The sequence below is a fragment of the Calypte anna genome, chromosome 10, assembly GCF_003957555.1.
Source record: "Calypte anna isolate BGI_N300 chromosome 10, bCalAnn1_v1.p, whole genome shotgun sequence".
Classification (NCBI taxonomy): Eukaryota; Metazoa; Chordata; class Aves; order Apodiformes; family Trochilidae; genus Calypte; species Calypte anna.
The window spans coordinates 18,856,941-18,870,735 of NC_044256.1; the positions used below are offsets into that span (position 1 = coordinate 18,856,941).

The following is a 13,795-nucleotide window of genomic DNA, read 5'->3' on the forward strand; positions in this document are numbered from 1 at the left end:
GGTAGGGATGATCCAAAATCCCAGCTTAAAAGGATACTGGACAATAAAAAGCAAGCGCCACACGGATTATGTCCAACAAGTGCCTCCACTTGCTTTTCTGAGGGAGTGGATAATCTTTTGGCAATTTCCTGGTCTGAGAGAGTCTCTCTGCACCAGCTCTGGCTGATTTACAGCCCCTGAATGATGCAACAGGATTTTACTTCCATGGGTGCCATGGGATGAAGCACAGCTCCTCCTGGCACAGCTGGGCTCTGCATCCCACAGGAGTCATGGGACCAACTCCAAGGGTGCCCAGTGCTCCCTGCAGGGTCAGGGCTGCCCTGCCTGCACCCACGTTGCTGGAAAACCACTACTCTATACTAGCCCCAGGCAAGAGGTACATTGGGTAAAACTTTCCTGCATGGATGGAAGGAGCTGCAGGAAGAATTTTCAGCCTGCCTGGAGCTGCTCAGCCCAGTAGGAAAAACGAAGCCCTAACAGAGCTGCCCTAGGAGAGGAGAGGTTTGCTTTGCAGCCTTTTCAGCGTAAACCTTTTCAGTTCTTTTCTTCTTCCCCCATTTTAGATGTTGGGATCTCAGAAGCTGCTCAGAAGATCACCAAGTTTCCTGAGCCTGCAGGACTGTACTTACCACCACCCTGGCAAGTGCTGGAGAAAAGGAAACTCAGTTATTAAAGTTACACCCCACTTTTCATCTAAGAAAGGGCCACGAAGCATCACCTTTAAATTCCCAGCTCCACACCACCATGGAGGCAGAATCTTGGGTCTTTAACTAATTCACTCACTAATTTCCCATCAGTTTTCTCCAGTTTAACCTACAGGTACCAATGCTGCAAGGATGAACTCCTCCCGTGCTGGTATTTTACCTGAATCCATCTTTGCATGCAGTACATTTGTCTGCTTCACCGACACATTTTTTACAGCTTTGATGACATTTCAGGCAATGTTTCTGACCTTTTAAAAAACAAAGGCAGACAGGGAGAGAATAAAACCTGGACAGTGATTTGCAAGCAGCAATCCAGCCTCCCTGCAACCCAGTACCAGCTCCCTGGGGAGGAGAGGCACGTCCCCCACCCCGCCAGGCCCCTGCTGTTGCAGATGACCTTATCTGTCACTGCTTGCTGAGAAGAAATATGCTTTGCAAGCAGCCAGGATCATTAATTACAGCCTTCTAATTAAGGGCTGAGCTGTGTGCCTCTGCTTTGCACCACCCAGAGGTTTTTCCCTGGGCAGCGGGGGTCCTGGGGGAGAAATCCAAAGCTGCTACTCAAAGAACCAAAGAGGATTTCTCCACCCGGAGCGCTTCCGAATGGAAGCAGCCCCACGCATGCACATCCTCATGTTTTCTGGCAGCTAAGTGGTGAACATCCTTACGTTCCTCGGCGTAAAACCCGGCTGGGCACAGCACCAGGCAGGTGCCCATCTCCTGGTGGTGGTAGAGGTTCCTCTTGCAGGCGGTGCACTGGGTGGGTCCCCTCCCCAGGCAGCGCTCGCAGCCCTTGTAGCAGCGGCGGCACCTCCGGGCACCTTTGTCAGCGAAAAACCCGGCGGGACAGGAGCTCACACACATCCTGGGGAAGGAACCAAGAGCACAAGGGGCTTTGGTGCCACCACCCAGCTGGCACCTGGCACCCACCCCTCATTTGGGGTATCCTAGCCTTGATGCTGAAAGAATCTTAGAGCTATGAATGGGGAAGACCATCAAGGTCATCAAGTCCAACCATCAGCCCAATCTGGGCTCATTTCCTTCTTATTCTTAAGATTCAGGGTGGCTTGAACATCCTGGTTCTGTACTAAAGAGCCAGGGACTCTCTTAGCCACCAACCCCAACTATGGCTAAACTTTCCCGTGCCAGGGTTGGAAACCTTAATTCCAGAAGTGGTTTTGGCACCTCAGCCAGCTGTCCCCTGACATGGTGACCCCTGCCAGTGAAGCCAGTGCTTCTTCCCCACCAGGATTTGCATGGCCAACGTCCTCCAGGCATTCTCCATCTCTGTGTTCCAAGCCCCTTCGTATCCTAGTCCAGGGCAGGAATCCCCACACCTTTTCCTCCCTCCATCTCTTCTCCTGTATGTTTCTCCCTCCATGAAAACTTCCATCATCCTCCTTATGGTGTGAGCCCTGGGGAAAGCTGCTGCCCCCATCCAGGGAACCCCAGGGACCCCCCTTCACCCCTTACCTGCCAGTTTTCATGCTGCCCAGGCTGTAGTGGATGCAGTTCAAGCACTGGTCAGCATTGGGGCCGTCACAGCCCTGGTCACCACACTCGGGGTGACACGGACCTGGGGAGGGAAAGATCAGCTCAGTGGGGGGAGAGACTCTGAGCAGAGATGAATGCACAGAAGGGGCTGGGCCCTTCATCTTATGCTGTATCTATTACCTTATAGGTCTTACAGATCTTATCCCATGGTGCTGCACAGCTCCAGATGCTCACCTCTCCTCCAGCTCATCCTCCCCAGCATGAACCCCACCCAACCATCCCTCCTGGTGCAGCTTTGAAAGAGGGGCTGCACCCAACCCTTGAGGACCAGCAGCAACGCCCACCCATGCCCATGCCAGGGTCAGGGGGAGAGGGTTGGAAGGTGACAGAGGAGCTTTTTTTACTCCCCAGACATCTGCACCACCAATTTGTGGTGGGAGTGCTGAGACGTTGCATTTTGCTACCTTCTAATTTCCCCCTCCTTGCTGCCCCGCGCCGGCCACAGGCACCGCTCCTCCCAGCCCAGGCTCAACCCTGGGCAGGATCAGGCCTGGTGGCTCCCCTGGTTTGCATTTTTCTGGGTGCTTTTTGTAGGGGACAACGTGGTAGCTCAGCTGGTGCTTACCTGAGTATTCCTCCTCCTCCTCCACCACCTCCACCTGGCTCTGCAGAAAAGCAGCTCTTGATGGCTCCATCTCTGATGCTGGCACCTCCAGCATCCTCCCGCGGGGCTGGGGGCTTCCTGGTGTGGTGTAGGGGTGCTCAGCTGTCCCGTAGAAGAGGAGGCTCCACTCCTTCAGCTTTCCTGTGGGGCAGCCACAAGGTCACCCATCCCACTTCTCCCTGGGGAACCCCCCACAGCATGGCCCTGGCTTTGGGGGGAAGCAGGAGGAGGATGGACCAGACTGTCCCTCCCCATTTGTACAACAACGCCTCAGAAATGTTCAGGAGCCCCTGAGCTCCCACCCTGCACAAATGCACCTACAAGGGATTTTTAATGCTTCAGTTCATCTGTTTGACCTCAGCATCACCACACCCTTCACATCCAGCACATGGAGAGAGCCAGTAGCTTTAAAAGCTCCACAATGGATTATTTCTGCTGAAAAATACCTGCCTGACACATGCTGGATTATTTCTTGCTGCTTTTTCTCCAGCCACTCTCTTATCCCAACCTCTCAAAGGGCTGAGCTCAGCATCTCCCAAAACACCACGGGGGCCACCAGAGCCCATGAGCTGGGGACCCCCCCAGACACCCTTAAATTCATCCCAGGTCCTCCCTGACCCACAATGCTTTGGCAAAGGGATCCAAAAAAATACTTCTGCTTCTTTCCAGCACTGTTTTTCTTTCAATCCCTCACCAATGTGAGCCACTTCACACCTGCAGCACGCTCAGCTTTCACTGCTAATCCCTGCATTTCCAAGAAGGACTTAAAATTTCCAACACCCAAATCCCTTGGCTCTCCAAAAGGGCTGAGAGGACCCACCCTGCTGCGAGGTGAAGCGGGGCCAGCAGAGGGGCGAGCTTGGGTGGCATCAGCTGGGAAAAAACTCCACAAAAAGAATTAAATTTGCTTTAAATCTAAACCGTCCCAGGCTGCATGGTACTGGGCACACAGTAGTGCCAGTGCCAGGACACCCACTGGATTTAATTGGTATTCAATTAACCCATTTAAGTGGTTTAATTTAAAGCTCTTAAATTAACATTTAATACCCATTTCTGGGAGCATCTTCCTTCTTTTTCCTCTCCGCTTCAAACCCAGCACAGACCCTTTGAGGAGGGGACTCAACACCCTCCTTTTCATTTCGTTTTGCAAAGATGGGCAACTCCAAACCCTGACACCCTTGAGGGGCTCAGAAACAGCCCCAGCAAACCATAAACAGGGGGAGAAAAGCAGCTCCGTGGGTGCTTGGCAGCTGCTCCCTCACAGTTCAAAAGCCTTGGGGTGAAGCAGGAGCAAACACAAACACTGGCTGCACAATGAGCCCCCACGTGCACCTCCCACCAGAAAGTTGTGTGGGAGAGGTTTTTTAATATATACTCCTGGCTTCCTATCAGTGCTGGGGGGTTTGTCACACCCCCACAATGCACACCAACCCCAGGCACGATGCTTCATACCCTGCTGCCACCAGCCAGGGAGGTGGCTGCCCCTTCCTGGTGGGATCAGATCCCACCATCCCGATTCCGGTACTGGGAACAGGTGGCCAAGCCAGGGAGCTGGAGGAGGACATGGTGGGGTTGGGGACACACAGAGGGGGCCAGGCTGAGCACAGCAGGGTGGCAACTTGGAGAGGGATGTCCTCCTGTCCGTCCGTCTGCCGCCCGCGGGGCATCGTCCCTTTGTACCAGTTGCACAAGCAGCCCACGCGCCAGCTGTCCCAGCAGCCCAGCAAAACAAACAAACAACAATTACAGCTCCTGGGTTTCCTCCTTTTGACTCATTCCCGTTTAATTTTGGAAACCTGGCTCTGCCTTGCAACAAGTTTGCTTGGGGGTGAGAACCCGCTCCTGGCTCAGCCAGACCGGCAGCCTCCTGCACTCAGGGCTTCAGTTTTAGTCCCATTATGGATAAATTTGGGCAACACATAGAATCATAGAATCATTTGAGTTGGAAAGCACCTCTGAGATCATCAAGTCCAACCCTTAATCCACTGCCACTGTGGTTCCCAGACTATGGCACTGAGTGCCACATCAGTCTCTTATTAAAACCTCCAGGGATGGAGAATCCACCACCTCCCTGGGCAGCCCATTCCAATCACCCTCTCTGTAAAGAATTTTTTCCTAATATCCAACCTAAATCTCCCCTGGCAGAGCTTCAGCCCATGCCCTCTTCTCTTAGTTGGGAGAAGAGCCTGACCCCCCCTGGTTCCAACCTCCTTTCAGGGAGTTGCAGAGAGTGATGAGGTCTACCCTGAGCCTCCTCTTCTCCAGACTAAACCACCCCAACAACACCACAGTTTGGGTGAAGAACTTAAAACTCAACAGCAAAAGTCACAACCAAGGGAAGCAGCCCGGGAAGAGCTCTGGGAGCCAAGGAGGATGGGGGACCCTTACCTTGGACTGTGGGGTTGCGCACTTGGGATGGGGTATCCAAGATCTCCAGGGTCCATTCCCCTGCCGCCCGCTCACCCCAGCAGTGGACGGTCATGAACTCCCAGCCCTTGAACCCCTCGTTGGAGTGGTCAAACACTCTGCAACAGCAACACTGCCCGTCAAGAAGCATAATTTGGAATGTCTTATTAATTGGAAAAGGAAGATGAGGACTGAGGATTTTATGCGATCTTTGCAGGTGTCCACCCTCAAACAAAGCCCTCCTCCAGCTCAGACTCAAGCACAGAATCACAGAATTGTTTGGCTTGGAAGGGACCTTCAAGATCACCCAGTTCCATCCCCCCTGCCATGGGTGGGGACACCTCCCAGTAGACCAGGTTGCTCCAAGCCCCATCCAACCTGGCCTTGACCAGCTGCAGGCACAGGACAACCACAGCTTCTCTGGGCAACGTGGGCCAGGGTCTCACCACCCTCACAGCAAAGAATTTCTTCCTTACATCTAGTCTCAACCTCACCCTTTGTTCAGTTTAAAGCCATCCCCCCTCATCCTACTGCTCCAGGCCCTTCTAAAAAGTCCTTCCCCAGCTTTCTTGGAGCCCTTCAGGCACTGGAAGGTGCTCTAAGGTCTCTCTGGAGCCTTCTTTTCTCCAGGCTGAACAACCCCAACTCTCCCAGCCTGGCTCCAGAGCAGAGCTGCTCCAGCCCTCACATCACCAGCAGCACGACCACACCTTCCCAAAAACACCCAGCAAATTTGCAGCAACCCCTTCACCAAGGATGCTGCCTAGCCCGGGCGTGTCCTCCAGCCACTCTTACCTCCTGCCCAGGAGCTGTGACCTGGTCCCTGCTGGAGAGATGAGGCTGATCTGGAGGTCTCCCCGTCGGGGGTGGGAGATACTGAGCCTCACCACGACGTGCTCCAGGTAAAGGACGTGTTGGTCCCGGTGCTCAGCGCAGGCGTTGCTGAGGGTGCTGGTGCGCAGCACGTGGTCCACACGGATGTACCTGCCAGGGATGGGCAGAACATCACCCTGGGGACAGCAGCTCTCCTCAGTTCCCAGCAGAGTGGACACCCAGTTATATTTGAACCCGGGCTCCTACTGCTCCACGGCAGGAATTATTGCTCATCCTCCATCGCAACCCGGTGTCCTAGCAGGGGAATTTGCTGACTTGCTTGATGGTAAAGGAGATGGGTTTGAACTGCCTCGAAGATCTGTGCCTTATGGGCTGCAAGGGCAATGCTTTATTATAATTATCAGCTCAACGCTCCTCTTTGGGTTGTAATTAGTGTCTGTATCAGATAAATAGTTTCGTGAGCACACTTGGCTTCAAATTGGTTCCTGCTTTGCATACATGAGTCCTTCTGAAGCAACTGCTTCTCCAATGAACAGCTCAACTTGCTCTACAGCCAGACAGTGGTAAACCAGGAGGGTCCATTTGGTCAGATCCCTGGCCTCACCCAGCACAGACAGACCTACCAAGGAGGAGATGTGAAACTGAGCTGGTTTGAACTTCAAGCCAAATTCAAAGTGACTTCCAGGCACTGGAAATTTGGGAACCCTTGCAATGAAGCACCAATTTTTGGTGCCTTCCATCAAGGCAAGGTGTTTGATGGAAGAGGGAGGAGAACCCAACACATGTAGGACCCATTAGGTAAGTTGGTTCTGGTCTCTCATCATCAGCCCTCAAAAATTCCCTACTGATCACCTGGCTTGGGAAGCAAAAGCATGGAAAGGGAAAAAATAAATCAGCAGCTGTCAAAGCTGGTCATGGAGAGCCCTCGTGGGACCTTCTCTGAGTCAAGCCATAGGCACAGGCTGCTCGTGGGGTCTTCTGGGTCAATAAACAGAACTCAGGGCAACAGTGTGGGTCACTGACCATAAAATCCAAGAACTTGCCTGCACATGGGCTTGTCCTGGCCACCCTGACTCCTAATTTCCCCTTCCAAACAGCAGGAGAGGAGCTGAGCCTTTGCATCACAAGAGCCAGCTCCACCAAAGCTCCTTCCAAGTGGTCATGCACCTCAGAAAAGATGTCCCACCCCGTGACACTCACTTGGGCACCCTGTCCAAGCTTCCCACGCAGGAGTGCTGGGGGGGGACTGCCTTCCACTTCTTGGCTTCCACCACAATAGCATCTGCATCCACCAGACCGAAGCCATATAGATGGCTAACTGGAAAGAGAGAAGACTCAGAAACCCACTCCCTCCCAAGCAGCATCTCCTTCAGAGCTTGGCGGAGCATAAGGAAAGGGGTGGAGTTGATCCTGTAGGATCCGAGGCGCCCCAACACACGGAGATCATCATCCTGCTCAAGTTCCACCCCAAACCCACGTTGACACAATTGAAAACCCATTGTCAGGAGCAGCCCACTGAAAGAAGCAGTCAACACTACAGCTCAGGAGAGCCTCCACCAAGCAAAGCTTCTACCAAGCAAAGCTTCCAAGCACCACACCCCAAGAATTACTTCCCTCTCCTCCCTCTGCTCACCACCCTGGTGGCAGGAGCTCCCAGGGCAGCTGAGAGCAGCCATCCAAGGTGAATGCTCCCATGAGGGAACCTCAGGGGACTTTTATTGTCCCTGTCATGGCCATTTTCACTACGCTGCCATCACCCCCCTGGCCCCTCACCTTTAAGCCCCGCGCCGTTGGTTTTCCAGTCGGCCGCTCGCAGGTGCACTGGCCGGGAGGTTCTGACCAGCAGATGCTGAACATCCCTCCAGGAGAGCCTAGGGCTGCAAGAACACATGGCTCATGGCACAGATCTGCTGCTCTCAGGTCTTCCCAGACAGCAGCAAACCCAAAAAACCTCAAAAAACCTCTTTCCTCCTCCAAAAGAGGATGAAGCACTGATTTAAAAGCTGCCAACCTGCCTGGAGGCTGGCCAAAAGCAGCATGGGGTGCCCCATGGAGGGATGTCCCACACCCATGGGCATTGAAGGGTTTATTCCTGGCCCAGGGGATTTAGTTCTGATGCTCTGAGGTAAAACTGGAGCAAATCAGGGAGTTTTTCCCCATTTTCTTGTAGGAGATTGGGACTGAAGCCCATCCTGAGGCAGGGTACCAGGCATGGCAGCTCGCTGATGCTCGCTGCTGAGCAAACCTTCTCTTTAGAACAGCAAAAACAACTGGAAAAAAAACCCCTGTTTTGCTCATTTAACAGAAAAAAATAAACCCCAAAGTGTTTCTAAGCCCCTCCAGGCTGGGTTTGTGTGAAGTTTGTGTGTTCAGGCTGCTGGACACTGAATGCTCTGTTGTTTTGAGCCCCCATCTCCCCATGACTCCAGCCCAGGGATGTTGCTGAAAACATTTCCAGGCTTTTCTTACAGTTGTTTTTTTTTTTTTTTCAGCATCTTGAGCTGGGATTTATATTGTGCTCAAGCAACATTTAGGAAAAGAAATTCAATTTATTACTTCTCATCATGATGGTGTGCCTGAGCACCAAGCTCTGCTACTTAATGTTGCATTTTATGCCTTGGCTAAACAATGCAAAAATTACATCTAAAGCTTTCAATGTATTTGTAATGAAAACACCATCTCCAAAAACAGGTTCACCCAACCTGGGAACTGGGATCAAACTGGAGGAGAGGGACTGGAGCAGACACACCACAGTCACCAACCCTGGACACGAGCACAGAGCTGCCCTGCAGCTTATTCCCAGCCTGATTTTTATTTCCACCCCATAAAAAGAGTAATAGTGAGAAGCTCCTGAGATCTTAGATCCAGATCTAGATCCTAGATCTTATGAGGTTCTTCAGTATGAGGATGAGTCTGGAACATAATGCCCAGAGAAGCTGTGGATGCCCCCTGCCTGGAGGTGTTCAAGGCCAGGTTGGATGAGGCTTGGAGCAACCTTGGTCCCTGACCATGGCAGGAAGGTTGGAGTAGATGATCTCTAAGGTCCCTTCACACCCAAGCCATTTTATGATGAAGATGCTCCATGGAGCAATGTGGAGGTGACCAAGGGGTGACTCTGGATCTCCCACCAGGGCTGCTTCTGGGCTGGGGACCAGGATGGGACAAAGATGGGGACAAGAGGCAAAGGGCAGCTTGTTTGAACCAGGAACCTGTGGCTGCTGGTCACTCCATGTGGGATTTTGACATTATGCAGAAGTAACCCTTTTCCCCCAGAAATAAAACACTGAAAACCATCACTTCTACAGACATTTTCCATTTGCCATGATGTTTTTTGATTTTTTTTTTCTCCCCAGGAAGTATTTATAAAATCTCCAGTTGGAGCTGGTGCTGTCATTGGTCTCAGCACACCAAATGAGAAGCCTGATTTATCCCACCAACCCCAACTTTTTTTCCATGCATGGCAACAAGTGAAGAATTAGCTCAATAAAACACCTGCAGGGAGATCAGCTGCAAAACAACAACACTGCATCAAACGTTGCCAAAATAAGAGCAACTTCAAACAGCTTTGCCCCATTTTGAGCTGCTCCAGAGGAAACAAAAACAAAAAGAATCACTTTTTGGCTTTGCTTGCCAGCTACTAAGTTTGGAAACAACCCCTTGCACGTCTGCTGGTGAGGTCACACTTACTTTGCCTCCAAAGCCAAGGCGATGATGCCCGCGACCATGGGGGCAGACACAGAGGTGCCTGTGTGGCCATCAGTGCAGCGGTGCCGGAGGTCTGTGGTGACCTGTGGGGAGAGAGAAGCTGCTGGAGATGCTCCTGGTGCTGGTTCTGCTCCATTTAGCACCCAGGTTTGCTTGGGATGCTGCCAACGAGCACCCAAGCCTGCAGGTACCCAACCCCTGCCACCGCTCCTACACCTCCGCGGAGCTCTGAGCCCCTCAGAATAGGATGCAGCCAGATTTAACCCCCCCCTGCTTGTGTTTCCCTTTGCTCAAAGGTAAAAATTATTTATTATATGTTATTTGAAAGAGGAAAAAACAAACCCAAACCATTTTGCTGTGGGCAGCTGGAGGAAAAAGCTGTGGGTGGAGTGGTGTGAGCAGGGCAGGGCTGGCGTGGGAACGCACCCATGGGTGCATGTTGAGCTCTGCCATGGTAAAACTCTTTCCTTAAAAGCTCCAGTTCCTGGTGTGAGGCATGAATTGGCATGGAGGGAAAAAAAAAAAAAGGAAAAGGAAAAAAAAAGCCATTTCCAGCTTTTTCATTTTAGGGCAGAGCACAATGCTTGGGTACCAACAACCTGGTGAGAGGAGGTGGGCAAAGAGACACTCCTTTGGTTATATTTTTTAAAGGCTCCTGGGTTTTAAGTTAATTCAGTGATTTTTGGAGGGAAGTGGGAACATTTTCTCCCTGAGGTGTCCCTGGAGGCTGATCTGTGCCCAGTGATGCTCCAGCAGCCCTGGGTTGGTGATGGTCTCAGCCAAGTGTGAAAATGGCCCCGAGGAAGCTCTGGGATTCTGGAATTAAAACTTTGAGGGGCCACACAAATCACTCTTGAATTAAAAAAAAATTACTTTGACTTGTGAAAAAACCTTTCAAAAAACCAAAACTAATCTAGGTGGAAAATTCTCTCCCAGCTGGGGGAAGGCACTGTGCTGGTGGGGGATGTTTTACTGCCTGAGGTTTGGATGATGCACGGGGATGATGCAATAAAAGGTCTTGCTGTGACAAGACCACAGCAGCTGTTGGGACAGGGCAAATACAGGGAAAAGCAGACTGATCCACCCCTCAACATGCTTTCAGGCTGTTCCTGACTCCAAAAATCTCTGCTCCTTCCTTGGGGTTTCCACATCCCTGCCAAACTCCTTCATCCTCTCTATTTTCCACCCCCCAACCAATCCCTCTCAGGTTAAATCCTCAAAATTCTTTTTTTTTTTTTTTTCTTTTTTTAAGGAAGGGATAGTGAGAAAGCACTTTGGGGGACAGGTAAATATTTGCACAGGTATTTCTGCAAACTTCCAGCCCCTTTCACCCATTTACCAGGGAAAACACCACAACCCTGAGCTCTTGCTGAGGCTCCACCACAAAAAGAAAAAAAGCACAAAACCCACCTCAGAGCAAAAAACCAAAACCCAACAGAAAAACCCCAGGAGATGCTTTCTACAGTGATTTTGGGGTAAAACTTACTATTTTCCTCTCGTAGAAAGCCCCACTGCTGTAGGTGGTGGCGAGGGTGGAAGCACACTCCTCCAGGTACCAGGGCTTGTAGCCGTTCTCGGTGGTGCTGCTGATGGAGATGGTGTAGATGCTGTTGGTGTAACCATCACAGGAGCAGTAGTCACCCTCTCTGCCACCATTCCCTGATGCCCAGACAAAAATGGAGCCCAAACCCTTGCGGCCCTGTGGGCAGAGAGAGGATGGAGGGTGAGAGGAGGTGTCTGGGGGGCTGTCTGGGCGTGGGGAGAGGCTCTCTGGGGCTGGGATGCTGTTGGAAAGCCTGGGTCAGGAGGTGGAATTGATCATGGAATGGTTTGGGTTGGAAAAGTCCTTAAAGACCACTTAGTCCAACATTCCACAGGCAGGGACACCTCCCACAAGCCCAGGGTGCTCCAAGCCCCATCCAACCTCCAACACTGCCAGGGACGGAGCAGCCACAGCTTCTCTGGGCAGCCTGGGCCAGGGGCTCAGCACCCTCACAGTGAAGAATTTCTTCCCAGGATCTCATCTACACAGGACAGAAGGATGGGTCCCATTCTGCCCAGTGCTCAGCTGCCTGGATCAGCACCCATGAATGACCCTCTCAGCTCGGCCACCCCACTTTGACAGACAGCAGTTCCCAGTGAGGATGGGAGAGCCTCAGGTGATGGAGATTTTGGCACCTTTTGTGGGCTCTCCTGGGGTGAAACACTTCAGGGGCTCAGAGCCCTCACACCAGGAGGCAACACAAGCACAGCACTTCCCAGGGCTGCAGGAGGAACCAGCAGAAAGCTCTCCAAAAACCCCAAATCCCACACCCCCAAGCCCTAAAAACCCCTCGTGAACCCACTCAAACCATAAGACACCTTTCCTGGTCTATCTTTTAGGTTCCTTTTGTTTGGGTTTTATTTTTAAATCCCAACTTTTTCTCCTCCACCTCCTCCATCACTTGGCAGGAACATCTGATGGAGTCATTCCCAGCAGCTACAGCCCACCAGGAATTTTGGGGGAGTGGGTGCAGGAGGGGTTCACCATCCACCCAGACCTCCCTGGAGCTGGGGGAAAATCCCACCCAGCAGCATCATCCACGATGCCAACAAGAGAGCCCTTAACACTGCCAAAGGCACAAAGCCATCCAATTATTCCAGGGGCACCCAGGAATCACCCACCCTCCCCCCACAGAGGGGACCGTGGTCCCAAGGGAGGATTTTTTTTTGGTGACCCAAGGAGGATGGGGTGGGATTTCTGTAGGAAATGAAGCAGCTGGTTGGCTTCCTTGCCCCACAAGGGCTCCCTGGGGAGGGGGGTTGGATGCTGGGCTTGGCAGGGGATGGAAGCACACAGCAATGATGAAATCTTGCTCCTCCCAATGCCCCCAAGAGTGATTTTGGTGCTAGCCTGGGCAGATCTGGTGTTTCTCTCCCTCCCACTGCTCTGCAGCAGCTTCCTCCGCAAAAAGGATAAAAAAAAAATAATAACAATAAAACTAATAATAAAAGAGCAGTTTTTGCTCCAGAGGAATTCACTGGGATTTATTGTGGGTTTGAAGCTCTGGGAGGGAGAGGGATGGCTGGATGGTTTATTACCTGTCTCGCCCCCCTCCTGGGGCAGAGGCTTTCCGAGCTGACCCTGCCTCTGGATACACAGGCTAAGTCAGGCTCTTCCCTTATTTTATGAAAGTTTTCATTATCCTGGCTGCCTCCCAGCCAAACTGGGTGGGTATTTCCCGAGCAAAGATTAAATAGAGCTGTCTGGAGCTCAGCAAGAAAAAAAAAAAAGTGCAACTGCAAGGGGGATTCTTGCCCTGCCCCTCAGTCACGGAGAGCTCAATCCAGCTCGCCCGCCCACTGCCCCTGCTGCTGGCACCTCCAGTCCTGCTTTCCAGGGTTTCCTGGCTCTCCAAGGCACCAACATCCCAGCCCACAGCCAGATCCCCAATACTAAAATCCACTCATCCCTGAGGATGAGCCCTGCTGCATGCAACCCAAGTTTCCTGAGGCACTCACTGAGCACAGGAATCAAACCAGGCAGCGACCACTGAGGGCGTTTGGAGACGCAGAGATGGTGCTGATGGGGATGAGGAGATGGGGGAGCTCAGCCCTCCCCTGGGCCCCACACCCTGAGCACCCCAGCCATGGGTGCTGCTGGGCCTGGGTCACATGAACAGGGACATAAATGACACCCCAGCCATGCCCACCTAACACCCACCAGTGTTTCCTGATGGAACAAGGGCTCACTGAGCACTGCAGCTCCCTCAGCTTGGAAAACTCCACCCTTTCCCTCTGCCCTCAATCAAGCAACGCCCAAGATCTCCATGAGCAGACCCCAAACACCCAACCCCTTTTACTTGCCATCCTTCCCAAGCCAACACCATGCCCACAAGGGGCTTCTTGGCCACTCCTAAAACCCAGCCCCAGGCATGATTTAAACCAGGGGATGCCTGCCCAGCCAGGGCTGGGGCTGCCCCAGCTCAGCCCAGCAGCACATCACTCA

General features: G+C 52.3%; 1 protein-coding gene across 3 annotated transcripts in view; it reads right to left on the reverse strand.

Moving 5' to 3' along the window:
• PCSK6 (proprotein convertase subtilisin/kexin type 6) overlaps positions 1-13,795 on the reverse strand; it is a 37,651-nt gene that overhangs the window by 5,794 nt on the left and 18,062 nt on the right. For 2 of the 3 annotated variants that reach the window (XM_030456857.1, XM_030456858.1), the window contains exons 7-16: positions 11,294-11,506; positions 9,790-9,890; positions 7,876-7,979; positions 7,303-7,420; positions 6,064-6,252; positions 5,251-5,387; positions 2,824-3,003; positions 2,178-2,280; positions 1,340-1,569; positions 865-952 (exon numbers count right to left, since the gene is read on the reverse strand). In XM_030456857.1, coding sequence (XP_030312717.1) covers positions 865-952; positions 1,340-1,569; positions 2,178-2,280; positions 2,824-3,003; positions 5,251-5,387; positions 6,064-6,252; positions 7,303-7,420; positions 7,876-7,979; positions 9,790-9,890; positions 11,294-11,506 — 1,463 coding nt within the window. The remainder of the gene's footprint in view (positions 1-864; positions 953-1,339; positions 1,570-2,177; positions 2,281-2,823; positions 3,004-5,250; positions 5,388-6,063; positions 6,253-7,302; positions 7,421-7,875; positions 7,980-9,789; positions 9,891-11,293; positions 11,507-13,795) is intronic. The other variant, XM_030456859.1, reaches the window with a different exon arrangement.